Below are 24,886 nucleotides of genomic sequence, written 5' to 3' on the forward strand. Positions count from 1 at the left end.
AATTATACAGCTAAATAATAATTACTTAGTTTACCCTAAATAAAATGGTAAAATACTCATTAAGGAGATGATAATAAACTAGAAATAATTTTAAACTATAAGTTACTAGCTATAAACAAAAATAAAGGCCAGGGGCTATTTTAGGTGATGTTACAGAATAAATTAAATATAGAAGCTCAAAAGACTACTGGTAGGAGGGAGAGTGAGCAACCAAGAGGTGGGGTGGCAATGGTTTCCAAGGCAATTAACAGCTTCTCTAGAGTTTGGACATTTGTCACTATAATAAAAATCATAAAATTCAAATAGCCCCCCTGCACACAAACACATTAATGTAGAAACACGGACAACTGTCAGGAACTTTACAGGAAGTATTACAATTGTGTGACAAGGTATTATATTTATTGTACATATACAATAAATATAATTTGACTGTGTTCTCCATGATACTAAGCAATGTCACAAGCAAAGCCACTGGGCTCTTTGAGCTCCAGTATTCTGATGCAAATCTAGAGCAACGCATTACCCCCAAAGTTTTCTGTTCTGATGGTCTAAGCAGTACATTTTGGTCAACGACATGTAACAATAAAATACCATCCCACCAACACCCAGATGGAACTCTGCATCACTATTTAATATGTTTATTCAAAAAATAACTCTTGCTTTTAACACTTTCAAATTTACAAGATAAACTTAGGCAAGGACATAAATACTTGGCACCTGTCACTGAATTCAATCAGCTCCCTGAATCAGAGCAAAAGCACCCTGTTCCATCTCTGCTGCAGTGTGTAATATGGTTTGGGTGCCTCTTATTAATAAATCCTTGCTTTAGCCCAGAAGCACTACTAAAAAGCACACCTGGGAGCATTTTACTATATATAAACCCTCTGTTCCAACAGGAAATTTGATCTGCCTACAGAATCTAACCACAGGAAGGTAACTCCTTCCTGCTGAACAGGCTACAGCACAAGAAAGCCCATGTCCAGAGAGCATTTCACCTGCCAGCGCTTGTAATTGCTTATGTCTGGGAATTTAAGATGGAATACCAGCATCTGGACTGATAAAGAATTTCCTAGCAGTATCAGGCTCCAGGTCAGCCTATTTCAGGATGAGGGGATGACACAAGCTCTTTCTTCCCTCCCTGCAACAGCTGTGGTGAGGTTCAGTTCCTCAAGTTTTATCATTGCTTTAGCTCCTCCATGAAAAGGTGTGATAAAGGCACAGAAGAAGATTTCTGCAGTTGGCCATGGCTGTAGAACACGTGTACCCACCACCATGCTCCACTGAGGTGGCTGGACATGTGCCAGCAGGGTGCTGGTGGAGAGCTTCCTCCAAGCCACGTGGTAGGGAAGACACCCTGCAGCAGGTGAGCTGTGCTGGGGTGTGAACAAACACCCAGTCTTCCTAACTCCTCTCATATAGCAAAAAGAGGATGGTTCAAGTCTCATGGGGCTCCAGCTCTACCACAGCCATACTCCCTCATGCCTCCTCCTATGGCCACATAAGAAAACTCTGTGACAGCTCAGAAAGTGATCTTCAGTCCTCTGTGGAAAGGGTTATTTGTGTCCACACACACAGGCTGCAGAAGGTCCTTTTTAGCTGCCCCTGCTCCAGGGGAGCTTTTCCCAGGACCCAGCGCTCCTCGCTGGCTTCAGATACCCCATGTGAAACAGGCCAGGGGGATCTCCAAGGAAAGGTCAGAAATGAGGATTTGCATTACCAGCAAGGCACAGAGAGGGGAGGAAAGGAACCTCCCTGCCTACCAACCAGCTCCTCCTTCTCCCATGAGAAATAAGATCAAAAGGAAAAAAGAGGCTTTCTCTGTGCTAGTTGTGCCTCTGTGAAATTTTCTAAGGACTTTCTGTTGGTTTTGGATCAGGTCCTAGACCCATGTGGACAGAGCTCGGTGTGTCTGGATTATTTATTAGCAAAAGGGTTCCCTCTGCAATCAAGCATGTAGAACACCTTATTAAAGCATGCTCTGCTCTGTATCTGACCCGATGAAGCTGGCATGAAGAAGTTCTCAGCACTCCCTCAGAAATGCTGCTAGACTGCGAATTGTCATTACTTCCCTCATGTCAGTTCCTCCATGGCCTTATCTAAACTATGTCATAAATCTTCTGGGTTTTCTCTGAACTCTCCTCCTCCTAGTGACATTCTGTACTTCTGAATAATGCTGTCTCCATATGAATTACAAGGGACACAGTAATAATGCTCCAGCAGGAGCAAGGGAAGCAGTGGGAAAACAGCTAAAAGCTACATCAAACTGTTTTCTTACTTGTAATCTTCTGTCATATGAGGAGCTGGAAGATTAGATAACGAGACTATTTATAGCAGCATTGCTGGATGTGTATCACAAAACCTTTATTGTAAGACCACGGCAAGTATAAAATTTTAATTTTGCCTGCTACTTCCCCGTGTCACAGCTTCATTTGCAGCAAAGCATTTTTTCTTTTGCAGTGGGGTTATTAATAATGGATGTAGCATTAACATTGCCAAATTCGGAGTTCACCCTCAGTCACTGCTCCCACCCATCAATCTGTAATTTCTCCTCCTGGGCTTCATGTTGGACTGACAACAGGAGACTGACAGTGTCTGCTCAGCCACCAAAAACACTTTGTGTGGGCAGGAGCAACCAGAGCTCACTGCATTCACTGCTACAGGTCCCACCAGCACGACTTCTCTGCTTGAAACCTTAAGCTACTTTTAACCTCTCTGCTAAGCCCTCCAGTACACAACCTGTAGGGCCTGAGAACAGCTATCCAGAGGAAATGCACAGAGCACCAGATGATCTCCACCCAGCAGATGGTAAGAACTTTCTTTCACAACTAATGCAAGGAAGATTTCAAGCAGAGGAGCAAAACTCTCAGCTGTCAGTGCTTATCTCTTAGCATCTCAACTCTAAACCTTATTAAAAAAAAAGTATTCATGGTTTTAATTAGGGAGAACTTTTTGCACCTTTATTTTATCTCATGCTTGTTAAGGATGTGATTGTTGAGGGGTCATACCATTAAAACAGAAACACTGAATGATATACAGAAATGGGAGTAGGAATGCAGAAATCCGGTACTAACATCAGAGGTAACCCAGGTTCTTCATTATGCTTTTACTGCATTTTTTAATAAAGAAAGTACATTTCAACTACTTCTCCTCTTTCTGTATTTGATGAACATAATCAATTAGTGAGGAACACTTTTTCTTTTCCATTTTCTGTCACATCTATTGAAGTGACTCACTCACTCACGTAAGACACAGATTCTGTTTGCAACATTTACAGTTACTTGTGTCCTGTCTTCTATGACTCAATATTTCTATGGGAAACCATCGCTTCCCTTCCTGCCTAGTAAATACTTGTTAAGTATAAAAAATAGGCATTCATCACAGACAGAAATGATCTTGCAAGATAGATAGATATTTAGAAACACAATGGCACCAGTTACCCAAATCAAAGAAATCATGAGTAATACCAATACAATTAATGCTATATTAAAGAGATATCCCCTAAGGAGAAGATTTGAACTAACCTTCTGATGAAAATATGGAACCTGGATGGTAAAAAAGTTCTGTGTCTATATCTGCTTGCCTTATCTGTCCTTTGTCTCTTCAGAAGGCTCCAGGCTCTCTCTTTGCTAACCCACTTCTAGCTATTGACAGTGGCAGCAGTTAGTTACACAGCACCCCAGTCACTGCTTCCCAAGCCCTGGTGCTAGACATAGGAAGTGTTGTGGTCGTACCATAAAAATTATGAGATTAAGTCAATCGGGAATCCCTGCCTACACCCATGCAGGAACATCTGGAAGTGTCAGTGTTATCAGTGTGAAACTCAAACACTTAATACAAAGGAACAATAGAGGAGGGAGACTCCACAAGCAATGTCTGTACTTTAGAATTAATTTTTATTAAAATGTTATTATTGCGGGTTTTTTTAAAAAAAAAGTTTACATGAAGTGGGGTTTTTGAAACTAAAAAACCTTCCATGGCATTTTATCTCTGAGGCTGGAAAAGAACTATTAATATTTACTTTTCAAAATTTTGCATGAAACAGCCCTACAGTTTAACCTGACAGTTTTCTGAGAGCTGAGATTCCTTCTCTATGCCCCAGCAAAATGTTGAACTGAGGTGGACTAATGGAGGATTGTATAAACATAAGACCATCATGGCATCCTCTGCCCTATAATTTTAAAACAAAATCCTATTTTAATCCTGTACTTGAAAGGCCAAATAACCAAAAGTGTAAACATGACCTAGCACCATCTCGAGCTCCCCATGAACAAATGGAGATGAAAACCTATCCCCACCTCAATTTTAACCACAGTTTTGCATCAGCCCAGATCTTAGTATGGGTAAGTATCCAAGTGTCTGCCCTCCTCTCCAGCCACTCAGCTTAGCAATGCCCTGGTTAGCCAGGCTAAAAGGTAGCCCAGACTCATGGATACCTCGCACTCACAGGAGAAGCTTTAACCACTGTTAGACCCTAACTTTCAGTTAAAATTCAACTCTCATCCCCAAAACTATTTTGGTATTTGAGGCACAAAAGTGAGCACCTGCACGGTGCTGTGATTAAAGTGAGAAACTACTTTGAGATTTGGCAGTTCACAGCACAGCACTGAGCACCTGCACACTGCTGTGATTAAGGTTAATCTTAGATCAACCATGTCTAGATGGAGACAATCCTGACATGCGAGTGTTGTGGATCCCACTCCTTGAGACAGCTCAGAGCTGGATTACTCAGATGTCCTAAAATTTCAAGGCAGACCAAGTCAGAGCACGTGTGGATCCCCCGCTTGAAATAAGTAGCCACCATGAAGTAAAAGCCACGCTGTAAGTAAAACAACATGTACTTACGTACTTGCCACAGGCAACAATTTCAGCCACACTGAAGTAGCTGGTTCCTGCAATTATCCTAGCAGCAGTAGGTAAGAACAGCTGCCAAATCGGAAATCTTGCAAGCCCCTGTATTAGAAATCTTCCCAGATATGGGAATATCCCTAAAACCTGCTATTTCAACAGTCTAGGAAACCAAAGGAAGCGGGAGCTACTTAGGCTTCTGCCATTGGGAGGTCACTGTAAGCAGAGAGAACCTGCTTTCTCTTACTCAAAAAGAGCCCACAAATGGAAAAGCAACTGTATTTGTGAAAATCACAGTGTGCAGGAGACACAGTCACACCCAAGAAAGGCACAGGGACCCAGTTACAATCTCTTCCACCTCCCAAATAAAGCCTGGATGTTCTGTGTGTGACTTGACACTGACATGGCAATGAACCACTCTGTAAACAACCGGGCAGGGATACTCATGATAAGGAGGACGGATCTAGCTAGAGACCAGCCAACACCAGAGCAGGCTCTATCCCTCCATCTACCACTGCAATGTCTGAAAAACCCAGCTGCACTTTTCATTGAAGTTTTAAGTTCTCATTTCAGCACTGTCCTTATCAGCTAAACACAGGTAGCCTTAGGAAGACACTCTTTGGAAGTCAAAATGAGAAGGGGAAATGTGTGGTCTTTGTCTGTCACAAACTTCAAAGGATTCTTCTTTCATGACTTCCTCCAATCTCCCTTAAAATTGAACCCATTTTAGCATCCATAGCATCCATCAATAATGAATTCTACTGAGCAACTACCTACTGCAGATGGCTACAGTCACATTTTGTTCATTTGATATCCTCCTAATTCTTGTACTAAAAGAGACAGTGAAGAGTTGAGCTCTGCCTCTTCTTTACTTGCCTGTCATTTCCATCCTAGTTGTCTCTTTTTCCAGAGACAAGAGTCCTAGTTTATTCAATCATTCCTTATATGAAATTAATCCACGCTTATGACCATCCTCGTTGCCTCTGAATCTTTTCCAGTTTTTCTGTATCTTTCCTGAAATTTTGGAAGGGGAAGAACCAGAACTACACATAGTATACACATTTACACAGCAATCTATTAATGGTGCCTATTTTCCTCTGTTTGGCTTCCCTTATAATTTCTAGTATTTAATTTGCTTTTTTAAATTACTACTGAGCCTGGCATTAATATTTTTAGCTCAATCATCCAACTGATGTCTTGGTTCCTATTGGTTTTCAAAAGTAGCCTTTCTTGCACTTGAGAAATAGAGAGAATCACCCATGGGCAAGAAACCACATGATTTCCTGGGAAATTTGTGAAAACCTGCAGCAGTACCTGCTCCACCAACAGGCTTCATCACCTTATGAAACAGACAATGGGAAAGGAAAAGTAAGATCAATAAATTGCTGTGTTTGGAACACTGAGCAATTTAGGCAGTTTAAATGCAATAAATCAAAGTTCAGTAGCTTGGGAAAAAATCTAGTGCTTGGGAGAAGGTCATATAAACCTGAGAGCCTCAGGCAGGAGAAACTTTATACCTACAACCCAGACATACTGACAGGTCAGAGGGAGACAAGCATATCCAGGACAGAGTAAAAGCAGAAGGGCAGGAAGCAGGAGGCATCCTTCCAAGCCTTGAATGATGAAACTTCTGACCCTGTAAGGCTGGAAGAAAATAAAATAAAATAATGCTTCAAAGAAGAACCAATTATGACAGCGATGGGAGCTGAGGTTATCTCACAGTATCACTGTTGGTATCCCCCCAGTGCACTGCTTGTGATGCCTAAAAATGCTTGTAATGCACCCCAACTTCTAACCCCTATGACCATCTGTTGCTGATAACCTTTTACTCCCCCCTTAGTTTCATCTAGTGAGTGCACAAAATGGAGCTGGCAGCAGGACAGTCTTTCAACAACATACAATTATTGAAATGCCTGCACCAGCCAGATTACTATCTATCTTCCACGTGTATTTCAGAAGCTCATAAAGCACCAGTGAAATGGGAGAAAAGTCTGACATGTTTATGTGTCAGTGGGATATAATGTTTGGAACAGCAACTGCAAAAATGCAGGCAAAGACTGTGTAATCCTCACTGGTACCCTCCGTGGGCCAGGGAAAGCAGGAAAGCCTCTGCCTTCTTGGTCAGGTGCTGCACAACAGGCTGCCAATCTGGGGGCTGCAGCCAGAGAGGTGGTAACACCTTCCAGCAAACCACTGCTGACTCTGCAGGTGTCCCAGCAAAAGAACAGACTAAGAACTGTTCTGTTGAGGTGCCAGTCTGCTTCATGTGATACTCTGAAGGTACAAACCCCAGATGATCCTACAGACATCACCCAGACCCATGAGTAAAAGCTATCTGGATGAATGAGCAATAAGTACAGGCTACCATGGGAGCACCCAGCACAACATGACTAAGATCTTGATGGGAGCCTCCGGATGCCGCTGTTATACAAATAAAAAAGAATAACCCATGAGTAATCAGCCACTGTTGAAAAGAGGATCCCTGGCAGTGGGGCTGTTTCTGTAATACTGCGCATGCGTTCTTTTGCATAAATATCATAGGTGCATTGACCTAGGAGAAAATCAACAGGAAGAAATCCTGCTTGCTGCCACTCACCATGGAAATCTACCTTTCAAGGCAACAGGGGGCTCAGGAAGGAGCACCAAACCTGAGTAGGAGGCTGGAGGAGAGGACTTAAGAGAGAAGACAGTAATACTTCTTAGCTTTTACAATGTAATATTGATCTGCTGTCTACAGCAATGGCTAAGCCTTCTTGAAGCTGAGGACACAGAGACAAGTAAGGATAAAGAGCTGCATCTCCATGGAGCACAGGAGATGGCATACAAGTCCTGTGTCTCACTTCTAACCCAAGGACTACAAAAACTTCATTTCTAGTATCCTAGACCAGCACATCTGGGAACTACACCACAGCCCAAACAGGGCACACAGCCCACACATCTCAGTAGGAAGAGTTAAACACTTCCAGCAAGGTTGAGCAGTACCTAACGAAGGAATGCAAAAGCTAGAGATCGGAAAGATGTAACACTAGGCAAGGAGGGGAAGTTAATGAGCTACAACAGGATTAGAAAAAATAGTTAAGAGAGGAAATTGAATAGACTATCTTGGAAGAACCTTGGGGCAGGGAGACAGGTTGAACTGAGGATGCATCTCTTGAGAAATAATAGAAGTCTCCTTGGATGGAACAGTTCAAGCCAGACTGCCCCAACACAAGTAAATAAATAGTACACAGAGCCACTGATGAGAAGGCTGATCTTTTTCATCTCAGAATTCAGGAGATTAAATACAGCTGGAGTTTTCCCACTTGGCTCCCCTCCAAACAGCCATACACACCTTGTTTGATAGTTATCACAAACCATATTTCAGAGAGGGTGGACAGCAAAAATTTCCTGGAGTTTATCTGGCTGCATCCTTAAGGAGATTGTTACCAGATAATCATAATCTTTTGCTCAGCATTATGAAAGTACACAAAGGATCACCTTCTGTCACCCCTGACAAACTACATCTGGGTTATGGGAAGGGAAATACTCACAGGAATTCTGAAAATAATCTCACCTCAACCTCCCCATCACGATATCACCAAGTGAAAACCTCCTTCCATCACTGGCCAGGACCTCAAGGTTAACAGCCATATCAGGACCACGGCATCAGATCACCTGCAGTCCTGGAGGAGTTCAGTTTTCACTGTCTCCAAAACAGCCAAAGCCTATAGGCACAACTATGGCACCAAAATCTGGATTCTTAATCCAGATATGACACACAGGTTTGGAATAGGTAATTCCAAAGTCCTCAAGTCTAGTGGTTCCTAGTGAACAGTTATGTGAAGTACTTTTATAAAGGGCTGGACATAACAGATTTTAAAGTATTACCTTACTCAAAAGCAAGTCTAAAATCATCAGCCAGGAGTCCCAGCTTTACTTCATAAAGACCTGCCTATTGCAGTTACCTGGTTTTAAAACTGCAGCCGAAGCCTGAGAATCAAGTCGGGTTCTTTCCTCCTCTTGCACGACCATCTAAAGCAAAGCAAATATTCTGCCAGCCATGTCAGTCTTCATGAGATTTCTGTGTTATGCCTTCAACACGACCAAAAGTATCACATGGTCTTCAGAAGATTTATGTAACTAAAGGTGACCATTTTTAGCAGGACTAACAGAAAGGCATAAAAATTTTCAGCACAAGTGGGCAACAGCTCTACCATGTGCAGAGGTCTTACTTCTTACTTAGCAGAGATGAACTCGTAAGGTGCAGGGACTGAATTCAAAGTCCACAGACCACCTTGGGAAACAATGCAATCATAGCTTCTTCTTAAGCAAAAATGAGCCCTAATCACCCCCAGCACCAGGTCAGGAAGAGGTGGTCACAGAGTAAGAAAGTATTAGATGGTGACCAACTTGTAAAAGTTCAGTATCCCTAACACTAAGCCAGACACTGAAGGAAGAACAACTGGGGACCTTCAACTAAAATACACTTTACAAAATGTTAAATGGCAGATATGTAACAAAACTGTGTGACATTCATACTTTCACTGCTATGCCTTGAGTCCATTTTACAGAAACCTGTCAAATGCAATCAGACTTGTTTATTCTGCATTTAAATGTAGGACCTGAGGCAGTATGGTTTCAAAAAAGACAGAAAAGGCACATATTGTCCCTGGCAGTTGCCTAGTTTTTACAACAATGCCTTGTTCACTCTTTATTCCAAATAAAAATTATTTCAATGCTCTGTTACATTACAATCTTCAGAACATTTCTGCTTGCTGCCTCAGCACAGGTAGAAATTTAATTAAAATGGAAATTAAACGAAGAAATATAGAAACAAAATGCCATTAACACACAATTCACTGCTCCCCCACCCCCGCCCCCCCCCAAAATCAGGTAATTCATACAGAGCATCCTCTAAATCTCACATAAGCCAGTGTTAATGGATTAAGTGGCAGTGTCTCTTCTGGCTTCAGCTTATAAATTCTTCTCTGCTTAAGGTTTCTCCAGAAAGACTTCCAGCTGACAGCATGATTCTTAAAGAGACAAATCCTCCCCGGCAGTTTACAATTCCATACCAACAACTACAGCATTGCGTGTGCCTTCATGTTTGTACTGATAGAGGATGATGGCTCACTGTTTAGGATGCAGCATCCTCCTCCTTTCAAGCCTAATTTGAAGCACAGCCATTGCTTGGGCTGAGTTTCTCACTGACTTTGTCCACGACAGAGCGATGAGCATTTCTAACATCTCCTTGCATGACCATTGAAACAGCCATGATAAAACCACCCTCAGTTCATATAACTGCTCCAAATAACCCAAGTACAGATGAAGGGAGCAGAGAGATTCAACAGAAGAATAATGCAAGTATCAGAAAATCCTTCAGTATAACAACCAGCTGCCCAGCTCATCATTAACCATTTCCACTCCTCTAGCCCATGCCAAAGAAGTATCCAAAAGCCTGCAAAAATGAGGGTGAACAGCAGCATCCCTATTTTCCACGCTGGTGGATGCAAATTCTGCAACACAGAGAGGAAGCTGCAACAAGTTATAATCTGAAATGGCTGTTGGAGCAGCACCTTCCCTCATTCCCTGCTTACAGAGAGATGTTTGACATCCTCTAGCCCCATCATCCACAGCCTTTGGCTGTGAAAATGACCTTAGAGAAGAGGCACCCAGGTAGTGCTGAACACACACAGTGTGTGCCCAAGAAAATTGCTTTCATCAACGATGGGCTATTTTCTGCTACCACCCTCCCAACTTACAGCAAAAGGGGATAAAAAAGAGCAGAGATAGAGGAGACCTTTGGCAGGCTCTCCTGTCCACATTACAGAAGTCACCCCCATCCCATTTGGTCCCAACAGGTCGCCAGGAGTTCAGAAAAGGAGTGGTACCCTTAGGAGGAACAGAATAGCCATACAAGCTGCACAAGGAACCCCAAATACTCCCTACCCTCCTCCAAACAGGACTGACAGTCCTATGCACACACACATTCATGGAGCACTCAGAAGAGACACCAAAGCAAAGCCTTCATTCACCAGTAAGCACTCGGGGACTCTTGGAGGTCTTACTCCCCCGAATTGTTGTCCTTTGCTTTCCTAGGGTACCTCTCCCCGGAAAGATCCGTGCGCTCATCAGCCACCCCTGGGACACTGCCGGGGAAGAAGTGACAGTGCTGCGAGCAGGGCAGGGGGGCTCACACCGCGAGAGGGCTCGGGGTGGCAGGCATGGAGCCATCCTACCCATGGGAGCCCAGCCAGCCCCACGGTGTCCGGGATGCCTGCCCGGCGTGGGGTACTCAGGGTGCTCTGTGTACCTAGGGATCTAATCCCAAACAAGGGTCCCTGCGGTGCCCGGGATTTGTGTCCTGCCTGGGTTCCCATCTCATCCCGGGGCGTCCAGACACCCATCCCGCTCCGGGCTGCATCGGTGCTTCAGGTGCCCCGGGATACCGCGCGTGCCCGTCCTGACGGAGATGCTCAGGGTGCTGGGAATGCCGGGGGCGCTCAGGGTGCCGGGAATGCCGGGGGCGCTCAGGGTGCCGGGGGTGCCGACCGAGCCGTACCTTTGAGGCGGTGGTGGCGAGCGCGGTGCAGGCGGCCCTGGCCGCCGCGGGGCAGCGCGGGGATGCTGGAGAAGCGGCTCCCCATGGCGGCATCCGAGCCGGGCCGGGCCGGACGGCGCCGCGCAAGGTCTGTGTCCCTGGGGGCTGTGGCGGCGAGGGCGGAGGGCAGCGCCGGCTCCGAGGGCGCCGAGAGCCGCGGTCCCGCCCGCCGGGCCCCCCGCCCCGCTCGGCTCCGCGGCCGCTCGGCTCGGCGGGGCGGGGCGGGGCGGCGGCACCGCGGCCCCCCCGCCGCGCCCGTCGCCATGGAGACACAGCTGTTCCGCCGGGGGGGCCGCGCCGCCCCGCCCAGATGAGCCGCCGCTGGCGCGACAGGTGGGGACACGCGGAGCCTCTCCCGACCCCCGCCCCCGGCACAAGGATGCCCAGGACCACAAACCCCGAGGGGCAGATGCAGGGTCAGGGACATTATTCCCTTCCATTGCCACCCCGCGACCTCCCTCACACCTGCTGGCCCTACATTTGCTTCCCCAGCCTCCTCTTTCCAGAGAGGAAATCTGTGGCCAACCCCGGAATCCAGGACCTGCAAAGAAGCTGCATCATGCATGGACACTCACCCAAGCAGACCTGCTGTGGTGGGATGCAACTGTCCTAAAGCAATTAGAATTCTCATGGATAAAAACATGTCAGAGCTGCACTCGAGAAGGCAAAGAAGATGGGCAAGCAGCTTCTTGCACAGTCCTAGAGCAAGTGGACAAGTAGGCAGCTAGTCAGAAGGGTGAGTAGGTGTCTTACTGGTCCCTGACCTTCCCAGTAAGTTGTGTGGGTGCCTGCAGCCACCACTTTACTCAGCCCAGTGGCTCAAAGCAGTGAAAAGTTCCAGTCAAGCTCGGGGGGGTAGGGTAGAAATGGGGCAAAGGGAAACACTTCACTGGCAGATCTCCTGTCAAGGGTCAATTCATACTGGTGAAGTGCCAGCATGGGGCACTGCCTGAACATGTGGCCTCTGAAAGCTGCTGCAATACAAACACATCCCATGTGAGCTGGGACTGCCCTGTGTGGCTGCAGCCCGCTGAGCAGAGATGAGCCTCTGCACAGCTCCATATCCCAGAGCACCAGTGCCACAGACACAAATTATTCCTACATGCCCAGGACATGCCAACATGGCTCATTTGCTTGCCCGAAGAGAGAAAGTCCTGCGTTAATACCACACCTGTCCACTACCAGATGTGTGGATCCTCTTCTCCCTGCCCACCCTGGAGCCACCCAAGTCAGTGAGTTGCTCCACAAAAGCAGCCACGACTATATGGGATGGGAAGGTTCCCCTTGTCCTCACCACAGCAGCACCTTGGCTACAGGCGAACTTGTCCTGTGACGGCCACAACCCAAGACCTGGAGCTGTTCAGTTGGTACCACAGTAAAATAACCCACAGCTGATGTTGTCTACTGCATAATTACATTACCTTTGTCTTTAGAGAGGACTACAGGCTCTGACGACATGGTTACAAGCTTCACCTAGAGTTTTAGTGGATGCTGAAGGCTGAGGGCATTTTCCGTTCAGCTATGTTGTGGCTGTAAAATGTTTTTTTCCTTTCTTCTTTAGAACAAAAATTTAATGTCCAGCTTTCTTCCAAAAGGTGATTTTGTCCATCTATCCGTCTGCTTCCACCCTCCACCTTCCTTCCTCTTAGTAAATGTAAGAAAAGCCCTTCCTGGTCAAGGACCACATATGAATGTTTTCTTCCTGAAAACAGTTACTTCTGAAATTTCCCCAACCAGAGAGCCAAGAGACCCCCTGTCCTCTGAAACCATTCAAGTACCTAACTTTCAGAGGAGAAGGGAAAGGTTATTCTTGAGGTTAAATAACAAAATTTTATAAGAAATATTGAGAATCTCAACCAAAATTTGGATGAAGATTTCTTTTGGTATATGTGATGCACAGAGCTAGGCTGAGGAATCATTACAGTCCTGCCCAGCCTTTGATTGCACAGTGGGTGAGAGGTGCACCATGCATCCTTTCTCATTCTCTCAGAAGTAGAAAGGAATGACCACACCAGTCAGAAGCCGTGGTAGTGTGTGGTTGAAGTCTGGCTCAAACATGAGCCCTCTGTTCAGTTCTTCTGGTGTACTGGGTCCTGCTTTGGCCCCATGATGAGTCCACCAGCTGCCTCCACACGCAGGAAGCTCAAGAACAGAGATGAGACAGAGATTGAGACTGAGCCACATCTTTGTTTAGATCCTTTGTGAACATGAACACTATATTTCCAGCTAGCTCATTACAGTGAGCCCCAAAAGAAACAAATGACCCTGAGATGAGCACAGTTGATTAGGGTATGGTGCTAATAACACCAAGGCTGTGGCTTCAATCCCTGTATGGGCCACTCACTTAAGAATTGGACTTGATGATCTTTGTGGGTCCCTTTCAACTCAGAATATTCTGTGATCTGTGACAATTCTGGAAGGGCCCTCAGAGGGGCAACTTCACCTCCTCATCACACAGTACCTTTCATCCTGTTGAACCTAATTGTCTCCAACCAAAAAAAACAAAAACCTGTTCTTTCTCCATTTCTTTTCTCTAATCTCTCTCTCCTTGAATTGCAGGAAGTCTTGAGCAAGGACTGTCACTTTTCTGGGAAGTTTTGTGTTTAACATGGCAGAAAAAGGTGTCAATGTAAGGCAAAGAGGTGTCAATGTAAGGCAAATTATAATGGAAAGAGGCATCTTTCCATTGTATAAAAGAGATCTTGAAAAAGGAATGGTACTGGTTTGGGACTGGAGGCATAGGGAACACCCATATAATAGGACAGGCAAGATTTCTGTGCAGTCATCCATTAAATGACAGGCACTCACACATGCATCATGCAGGCTGCTAACTGTGTCTTGTGTGATAGCTCACCACGTGGTGAACCTGTTCCCAGACGGACCACGTGCTTTCTGCTTCTACCAAACCCACTCTGAGTTTTAGACACCAGGCACCAATTTAACCTTGGTGCCATAGTGTGAATAATAAACTATATCCCACGTGCCTGGTGGGTTTTGTGCTCAACCACCTCCCTTTTCAACCTGGAGAAACAAGGTAAAGCATAGTTTCATCAGTGAAAGGAGGAAGCCCTATAGGTCTGCTTTAGCAACATGTTCTGCTTCCATGAGGGATGGGCTTTGCTTTGCCTGGCACAGCAGCCTGCAATTGACACAGTGGGGAAGAATGCAAAACAGCACCAGGGGTTTGCTGTGATTGTACCTTGGTTCACTTTATCAAAGTCTTTGAATTTGCTTCTTATATTGGTTGTAGAAGGAGTGAGAAGGAGGGGCTGCTTGCTGTCCTTGCCAAGTTATGTCAGATTTTCCTGCAAAAAATGTTGAGCAGGGTGAGAAATATGCTCTGTGATCACAGGAGCCCTTGATAGACAAAACAGGATCACACTGATTCTGGGTTTTTGCCTTTTTCCTGTGCTCTAGCAACAGGGAGCATTGAAACAGCTTGCCAAAACTGCAGGGCTTTCACACCAGCAAGTCAGGACTTTCCTTGTGTGTTAGTGATATCAGTTGAATTGGCTAATTAGAAACATGCAATTTCTTGGTACCAGCCCTACCAGGTAGTGGGGACCCAGTGCAAAGCTTGCTGTGTGACAGAGCAGGATGAGTTTACAGTGATTTAAACTCCTCTCCACCTTCTGAATTTGTGCATGGGCACCTGACTTCCAATTTGTAATTTTTGCTTAGAAGTCAATGGAGACAATGCAGCCACTCCAAGAATTTCACCTGAAGTTAGTATCAGCTCCAGGAAAAGTGCTAACATCGTGATTATAATTATGGACAAACACAAGGAGAAAGGCTCTGCACAGTCACATCTGCTCATGGAACAATGTCTAATGCCTTAAGTCATGAAACCACCCATCAATTCTCCACCCGAGAGCTGGGTGCAAGGATGAGCTGCAGCTGTTCAGCTCAGGCATATGTGAAAGACCACAGAGACAGGATGTGGAGGAGGAGCTGTGAGACGCTGGAGGGTAGTAGCTACATGCTGGATGATAACCAGGCAGACTGCTAGGTTGGGTACACAGGGGTGCTTTCAGACTGCGAAGGGTGCAAGGTCAGATAGGTGCACTGGCATCTAAGGACTCTGGGTATTTTGCGAAGGTCTCTAACTCTGGAGCACTGTGCAGCAATGAAGCAAATGTAGATAAAAATTCCCTTTGCAAAGCCTATGTTTGTGCCTTCTAGGCACATCAGCCCTCAAGGGGTTACACAAGAAACCAGGTAATCACAATCACGGAATAATATGAAGAATCAGAAGAACAGGAGTAGAGATGAAGCGTGAGCCACCATTGCCTGAGGTGTGGGCAAACACATCACAATTCATATTCTGAGAGGATGCTCGGATTAAGAGGCATGACCCAGGGAATAAATGTCACAGGATAAAACACAAAGCAGTGAGTGGGCAATAGCCAGGCCCTTTTGGATTTGAAACTCATGGGGTTCAGCAGCCTGGACCCCTCACTGGCACACAAATGAGAGTGATGAGAATGTAGCACTTTAAGCATCAAAGGATCTGAGAACGGAAATATGTCATACATCCCTTCTGGATCAAGGTTTGATCCACTGGGCCCTACTGACTCCATGTACCCATTAATCTAATTCTTTCCTGTATATATTGAAGAAGGATTTCAAAAGCTGTTGCTCGAATTGCTGTAATTAAATGCCTGGCATCAGAGCTTCAACAGATGTGGAAGGAAAAGACACACCTATCCATGAAATGTACAGATCTGCATGCTGCGGGGAGAAGAGATCATCTGCGAGATATTCATTGCATCTAATTGTTGGGCTAATCCCTGATTTGTGTATTTTTAATTGCCTGAATGAAACAGGCATTCTTGATGTGGCATGCAGCACCCCAAAATAAATACCCTGCAGCCACTACATCAGGAAGGTTTACCCCTATTGCTGTCACCTCAGAAACCTATGCAGAACTGGATATAAGGCTCGGATGCAAATTTGGCTTTGTGAATTAAAGTAGGACAGGATGACAAGAGACCACTCTCAGTCACAGGTGAACATCTGTGTGTTTCTGTGTCTAGCAGGACAACAGATTTCACAGCAACAACCAGAAGAGTGTGTGAAGATACTTATAGAGATAATAGGTTAAAGTGAAGGGAAAAAAGATCTGTAGATATAAAGCCTCATAAAATGCTTAGTCTCAGACTGCAGTCAAAAAAAGCCATCATGACAAGCGATCATCCAATTTAATGTTTTTTCCCTGAGAAAACTAAATCCCATGTCACCTCTTTTGTAAGAAATGTAGATACTTGTTTTATATGAGTGGGACAGGAAAGAAGTGTCCATCTTTTGTGACATACTGGCTGTACAGTGTGCAGACTGGGAAAAATGCTTCATGCAGCCATCGTGATGCTTCAGATTAATTCTGTTTATTTTCTGACCTTTACATTTGCAGTTCTCCTATTCATCAGCAATGGATTTGCATGAGAGGAGGTGTTTACATATTTTAGCAGCCATTTTGCAAAGTGCTACTTAGGTATTTTTTATGAGCTATGCTCAAAGACAATTATCTAAAGACAAAAAAATCCAAAAAAAACCAGGGGAGAACAAACAGGCTCATTAGAAAATATTAATTTCTTCCATATATACTGGTGACATTTTTTAAGCTCTGACATGAAAGTACAATTATACTCTTGCGATGCCTCAGTGAGGAGGGTTTAAGTACCTTTTAATTCAAGTCTATTGTGCTACTCATACTGGGAGACTCAGTGAGGCCTGTTGAGCCCCAAGTGTATTTTAGATCAACCCCAAGGCTGCTTCCTTCCACAGCAGAAAGCTTCAAGGGGCACTTTTGTGCCATATCCCAGTGGCCCAAATCTCACCACGAAGCTGGGGCTTACATGAAAGGCCAGTACTGAGCAGAGGATATTTCCAGGGGAATTAGCTCCTCCCTATTTAAAGGGTCCTTTGATCTACAAGAGAAATCTAACAGGAATTTAGCACAGCTAACAGTCAACCCTTTGATCTTCCCTTTGGAGTTCCACTGGCTGTCAGACAGCCTGAACCCCTACTTTCAGCAATACGAGCCAGAGATTTCTCCCTAGCATTTTACAGTGAATTTGCCACCTTCATAGATTGACCAGTGTTGCAGGGTTTTTTGTTCCTATTCACTTAACTTGGGGAATTTCTCCCTTGAAACCTTTTCTCAGACAATGGACTTTCCTTTCAGTCTCACTTTCATATCTCTGTCAAGACAGTGAATATTGCTACTAAGGTGGCAGACAGCCCACTGTAGCAGAACACAGACTCTGAGGGATATTTGCCTTCTAAAAAAGATCCTACATTCTTTCCAGATCTAATTGAGTGTAAGTTAAAGGAGGGGTATATCAAGACTTTGATGACAGATGCCAGTGCCAAACTCATAGCCTATTTCTGCATCAAAATATTTGCTCTTAATTAAATTTACTGTGCAAATTAACAGTGGAGGTGCCCAGATTTCTAATTGGGTCATTGGAAGCCAACTTTACATCATGCTGAGAAGTCAGCATGCTTGAGGAATATTGGGAAAAAACCAAATATTTACCAAATGTGATGAGTTAGAGAAAAGGGAAGTGTGTTAAGGATGTTAAGGATATTAGTCCGAACCTCTAAATGTGTTCAATATCCTCAGTACCTTAAATGGTGGGTTAGATTATCAAAGGCATCTAACAGCTTTGGTATACTGGTCAGTATTTCCTTTCTCCATGTAGTTCCAGGATAGCAGTGTGTCTTCACAGGTTCCAAAGATTACAAACTCCAAATAAACTTAAAACAATAAGAAAAGTCTGGGTTTTGATTTCCCAGTCTTCCACAGACTGCAGAGCCTGCACACAGCCAGTGCCACCACACAGAATGACACAAGCAGTACCAAAGAGCCAACCAAGATGGTCTTCCCACATCTGACTCAGCCTTAAACTGGCCATGGAAACAGGATGTGTTCAGTACTTGTCCTCCTGACAAGCTCTCATCCAAGTCGGTAGGCCCTGTGTAGTCCCTAAAGCTGAACACCACCTTCAGAGGTCCCCATTAATTCCCTCCTGGTCCACACAGGGAGTTCCAGGCAGATTGCACTGAAATTGGCTGAATCTCAAAAAGATGACCTGGAAACTGCAGCAATAGCTTTCTCTATCCATTCTACAGAGCCCTGCTGGTGGCACTGGATGTGTAGCCTGCCGGTAGCATCTGAAGTCACCATTTCTCTTTGCTCCTTGATGCAAATAGTGGGAGCCAGCCAGCACAAACTCAGGAATGTCAAGTTTGGTATCATAAAGCTCCACTGACTCTCAATTTGTAGAGCATCATGATGAGGAGCATTTCCCACCAGGAAATGTCATGAACTGCTTCATTCAGCAAATCAGATGCAACTATTTCTTTTTCCAAGGATACAATCTGGTCCCAGCAGTGACAATTAACCCCCTAGACAAATATTAGACTTAATTTTGGTTTAACGGCCAGGATCAGCTCGAATGAGTTTCAAAACTGTTCTCTTGAAATGCACAACTAAACCAGGGAGGAACAGGGGAGAGCACAAGTCCCCAACAGCACTTATTTGAATAATCTTGCTGACAGATCTGTTCTTTTCTCAGGATTTCCAGTCTGCATAACAGATCACAATACGAAATCAGATACTGTCACTGGGCTCTGATAAATGGGAATGTAAAGACTAAACACTCCCTTTCCATATGAATAAATACTCCAATTCAAACAGCACCACTCGCTTTGTTCATGCTGTCACCAAAATCCTGCAGGCAGCATCAGAGCCTAGTAACTGAGCAGCACCCATCATTATTCACTTCATGAGCAGATATAGATTTTCAGCTCTCATTTACTGACAAACATGTTCCTGACATTATTATCTCTTCTAAAAGCTTCCGTGTGACTTATAGCTACTGGATTCAAAAGGAAATTTTGCATCTCTGCCTCTGAATTACTGACAATATTTTCAGTATCTCTGAGACATTTAGGGAACAAATTTCCCTTTAGTTTTAAGACTGCAAACAAAGGAGAAGCTATTACACTATTAGGCTAAATTTTGCAATGATTTAATGACTGTCAGTTAAAATCCTACAACTCCCAGTCTGAATTTGCTGAGTTGCAAGTTCCATGTCAGTGGAGTCTCTTAGATGTTTTTCTGTTTGATCCAAAAGGCAAAGTAGATGCTATGAATTGTAGTTCCATCATTCATCCTTCTTCTGCACAAATGGAACAGGTCAAGGCCCTAGTTACAGCCTTGCTAGTAGTTAAGGCCAATTGCCAAAGCTTTTGCTTTTATTCCTTCTTTCTTTTGCTTTTATTCTTGCAGTTCTTTTCTTCACTGTCTCCATCTTTGCAGTAGTCAAAAACTGTTATGGTGGAATCTATCCTCATTTTAGGACGGAAGTCAATAGCAAGAGCTGGATCTGCAATACTTCTGTCTCCTTCCAAAGTGCACTTCTAGCTAAAAGAGCACGCGGGCAATAAAACACTGGTCATGCCAGATTCAGAGACTGAGAATTTGATAATGTGAAATAACCCAAAATGCAATCCCTGCCTTACACTTATATGGCTTAGCCGTTCTGCTCCGCTGCCCAGGGTGGAAAGCCGTGGCTGTAAGCCAGCGAACATCCAAGTGAAGTCAGATCCAGGTGCTGCATGTACCCAGGGCCAGAGAAGCCAGTTTGTGGTTGGTTTTCGGCCACTGTGTGCTGGCTTGATTCCCCCCAAAATCATTTTCAATCACGCAGAGATGATTTAATTCTAAGGAGCAAGGGTGGTTCTTGACAATGAGGCTGGGAAGTCTAGATGGCTGGGAAAGTGTGGGTGAATACCAGAAACAGGCCAGAAGCACGGAGCTGGGCTGAAGGTGATGCTTCATGGCTGGGAAATTGGTGGCAGGAATACCATTAACTGCTGAGGACTGGGGCTGGGACCAAGCCAGGGAGGCATCAGTGCTCTCATGGAGCTCCCCACTCACCTATGCTGTCACTCCATCATTGTTTCTGATGTGGATCCCAAAGGTTTTCTATAGTGCCCCTCAGTCACTACAGCATGTTACTCTGCAGAGATGGACTCTGCTAAATAAAAGTGAAAATGTAATGAGGTTTAGAGATAAGAAGTAGCTCCAAGGGACGTGCTCCTCTTACAGAGAAGGGAGGGGAAGACGTGAGGGGGAACATGGGGGTCTGGCCATGAAAAATCTCAATGAAGGGACAGGGATTAATTTACAACAGCACATTTAGTCTGTGTGTAGTACCAAAGCCAAGACACTGAGTTCCACAGGAGGCTTTAACACAGAACAGTGCAGGGGTATTTAGAGCTCTTGGAAAAGGCCCATACTCAAAGCCCTGTTACCACAGATAAACCTTGAGCAGCAGAGGGGTGGCTGTCACAACACCACAGGATCCCATCATCTCACACAGTGTGATTCTAGCTATTTGCTTTGGAAGGGCAGGAGCAGTTAGGGATGTTACCAAAGGCAGCATGAGAAGATGATTATCCTCTGCAGAACACAAGGCACTGCAAGTAATTACTGCCTGTGCAACCATAAGAATTTAGCTTGGAACAGAGGATATGGAAATTGCGGTGTACCTTAAAAGACCATTTCTGCTGAGTCCATGATTGTTAGTATTAAGTAAAGTCATAAATTGCAGTCCATAATCTTGTCTTTAAAAGGTATTTTGTGCTCTGCACAGAGGACCAGGACAGAGAGGGCAGAGTCTGTTTTGTGATGAACCATCTATCTCTGATAGTGGCACATTTTTTTCCTTAGCTCTTTATGAGAGCTTGTCAGGGGGTGGATTGGGGTGGTAGTGATGGTGGTGCAGCTGGAATGGTTGGTGGGTTTTACCCTACAGTTTTTATAAGATTACCTGCAGTTTTGGAGAAAGTTTTTTGCTCTTTTGGAGTTGCCTCTTCTAAGAACATGCATGAATTACTCCTCACGATTATGCACTGGGGGCAGTGAGCAGGAACATGCCAGAGCCCAGCAATGCAACAGTAAACCCACCTGCAGACACCTCCTCCTCTGATCTTCCATCTGAAAAGGTATTAGAGCTTGATTTTTTAAGCTTGGAAAGAAGTTCCAAAGTCAGAGTGTGTGAGAGAGATGAACTAAGAGCAGAGAAAGGAAAACTGTGTCTTCAAGTCTGAACATCCTGAGATTCTAGGATTTGTTCATTTCCTCTTTATCATGGTCAAGCATAGGTGAAATCTGCCACAGGGATCATCCACAAGTCTCTTGTCATCACAGAGAATATCTGCTGCTGGTGAGAGACCCCCCTGAGAAGCTTAAGTCAGGATAGTATTTTCCTGTCAGGAAGTCACAATAACTGCAGACAACTGCATTTGTGTTCACAGCTTTCTGGAGATACCCAACACCATATAAATATTATAAATATACACTAGAGAGGAAGATTAATGATGTGCGGGTGGGTTATAAACAGATAAAAACAAGAGTTAGATGACAAGACAATCTTGTGAAACAGGACTCTAATTTTGCTGGAAGATGAATTGCAGCTACTGTGAAGCACCAACTTCAGGGATGTGTGTTTTAGGTCAGGTGGCCCTGGCATTAGTAGAAAAGTGTTTTTATATCAGAACAGGGATTTTTAGGATTGGAGGTCACCTATTACTCTGCAGAGGAACTAATGGCCAGACAGCAGTGTGCGTGTGTACACATTCAAAGGGTAACAAACTCTCACAAGGTCCATAATATTTAAGCAGGTACTTGAAAAAGTTCCTTTGTACCAAATAAGGACAAGAGCTATGAGAGAAAATATTGATATTTTCCTGGATTAAGATGTCCTTTTTCTAAACAATCCTGTTATCTCTACTCTTGAACAAATCACCTGAAAGGACAGCTGCTCTCCAGCTGAGGCCCACTGCTCCACAGGAGTCCACAAAGCAAGAGAGATTTTGGTCTAGAAGAAAAGGCTTTTAGAAAAGCAGCAGCAGCCAGGGGTAGAGAGATGTCAGAGCTGCTCAGCCCTTCTCGCACAGGCTCCATCGCAGGTGACAGCGGCCGCGGCGGCTGCAGCTGCCGCCCGTGCGGGGCCGTGTCTGCTTGGATAAGGAGCGGCTGAGGCTTCATCCCCGTGACTGCCATGCCGGGGGTCGGGGTGGTTGGCAAAGGGAGCTGTGAAAGGATGTGACCGCAGGCTTCTGATGAGAAAGAGATGCTGGTTTTGGGGAGTTGTGCAAAGAAATGCCACAATGAGCTGAGTTTTCTGTCTTTGACTCACTCTGAGACAAGCTCAGATTAGCACTGGTGCCTGAAGGAAACCTAAGACAAATCCAAATCCAAACCCTGGCCAATTTAAATACTGATGTATGTCCTTCTGTCAGAGGCAGGGGGTTTTAACCATCACTGTACATGAGAGTAAATAACTACACAAGGCTCTGGCAGAATGTATCTCCCACCTCAGAGCACCAAGGAACGTGGAGACAAGATGAATTTTAACACCTGTGGAGAGAGATTGGTTTTTCTTGCAACAAGAAAATACCTGTTGTGTTTCGTTTATGATGTCTTCATGCACACCGCACTTTTCTTGGGAAACTCTGCTTCATGGATTCCATTCTGAATGTTGTGGTTCTTTTTCCCTTTTGCAAATCTTTTTCAAGGTCTACAGAAATAATCCCCATAGTAACTAGTTTTATGGATATCTCTGTATTTCCAGATATACCTAGAGGCAGATTTCAGAGAGGTTCAGAGTGGATGTTAGGAAGAAGTTCTTCACTAAGAGGGTTGTCTGTCAGAATATACTCCTCAGAGAAGCGGCCATGGCACTATGCCTGACAGAGTTCAAGGAGCATCAGGATGATGCTCGTAGACACCTGATCTAGTTTTAGGTAATTCTGTGAGAACCAGGGAGCTTGACTCAACGGCCCTTGTGAGTACTCCAGCTGGTAATATTCTCTGATTCTATGCTTTTGGCAGAGAGGAGTGGATCCTGACCACCCCCCAGCCCTGACAGTGGGATTCCTTCTCCCTCGGTTACTTCTGCAGTTTATTTGCAGCACATAGGAAAGGCTCAGCATTGCTCTAGCACATCTTCAGCCCAGAAAATGCCTGATGTCTGCTAAAGCTTCATAAAGATTTGTAGTGGAGATACATACTTGAAATGAGCCCAAGCATCCTGAATGACACCTGTGCTCCAGCCTCCAGCATCACATCGGTCCTGTGGGAGTTCTGATCACTCTGTCCCTGAGCACACCACAGCAGCGCTGGCAGTGCTGATCCGCCCGGCACCACTTCCAGGGATGCTCGGCACTCCTGAAAAATCTCCCTCGCCTCTGAGTACGATGGGAAGGACAGGGGAGGGACGGAAGGCAACGCCCGGAGGAGCCGCAGCACCGCTCTGTGGTGGCAGGTCCCGCTGCAAGACAAGGACAAGGACACCAGCTCGCTCTTCCCAAACACGCTGCTTAAGACCGATGCCCCGCTTTTTGTGGCGCCAAGAAAAACTGCTTCCTCACCGTTTCGAGGCTTTGCTCTGCTCCCTTCTTTCCTTCCCCCCAGCTCTAATCCCTCTCTGTGCAAACAGCCCTCACTCCCCAGCTTTAAAGCCCCTGCACCCCAGGATACAGCAGTGATACTGGGATGCTGCTTCATAGCCCTGTGCCTGACTGGAAAACACAGTCAGCTGTGCTTAATCCTTCGAGTAAAAAAAAAAAAATAAAATGAGAAAAAAGAACAAAATTTACCAACAAATTTCTCTTTCTGTCTTTACAGGCTTTTTCCATTCCTGACACACAAATTAGAGAAATACAGGATCACTCCTTACAAAAGATCTGTGACATCAGTTTTTAGATGTGACTTACCTAAGGGGATTTGGTGAATTAATAACACAGTACAGAGAGAAATTTTGACTTAAAAGCCATGAATCCAGATACTGAAGGATGTGGTCTGCTTCCTGGAATAGTCACATTGGACAAAGACTGGGTCAGCCTTAAATCCTAATGCAGAGGCCCAAAGTCACAGCACTGAGATGGGTGTTGTCACTCAACTTCCATTTCCTTTTAAACACCTAAACAGTCTCTGTGACATCTCTACAAACTGAAGACAAACTGGTCTCTGAAGAAAAGCTTGTTATCAGTGGTTTTCATCCTGTAAACTGTGGACTCCCCAGGGCTGGAGCTTAATTTTGAGTGTCTGAAAAGAACAAAAAAAAAAACCAAAAAAAAACCCCACCAAAACAAACCAAAAAAACCAAAACAAAAAAAAACAATAACCAAAAAAAACCCCAACCCAAATCAAAACACACACAAAAAGAAAAAACCTTAGCTAAACATCAGTAGATATGTGAGCATTAGCAAATCAAAAAACGTCTGAAAAATCACTGAGCTGCAATGTTTAGGTATCAGTCTAATTTCTTAATTCTCCACCTTATCCCCTAATTCCCCCTTAGCTGAGAAGAGACTCTATCTCAAATGATGTCACTGCAGCATCAACTCCAAACCAAGCAGATAAACAGCCTTACAAAAATCCCT

General features: G+C 44.7%; 1 protein-coding gene across 1 annotated transcript in view; it reads right to left on the reverse strand.

Moving 5' to 3' along the window:
* Positions 1-11,596, reverse strand: part of NEURL1 (neuralized E3 ubiquitin protein ligase 1) — a 145,263-nt gene extending 133,667 nt beyond the window's left edge. Inside the window, exon 1 of the mRNA XM_039554107.1 lies at positions 11,387-11,596. Within this exon, the coding sequence (XP_039410041.1) occupies positions 11,387-11,471 (85 nt within the window). The 5' untranslated portion in view covers positions 11,472-11,596. The remainder of the gene's footprint in view (positions 1-11,386) is intronic.
* Between the last annotated feature and the right edge of the window lie 13,290 nt (positions 11,597-24,886).

Source organism: Corvus cornix, chromosome 6 (genome assembly GCF_000738735.6).
Source record: "Corvus cornix cornix isolate S_Up_H32 chromosome 6, ASM73873v5, whole genome shotgun sequence".
NCBI lineage: Eukaryota > Metazoa > Chordata > Aves > Passeriformes > Corvidae > Corvus > Corvus cornix.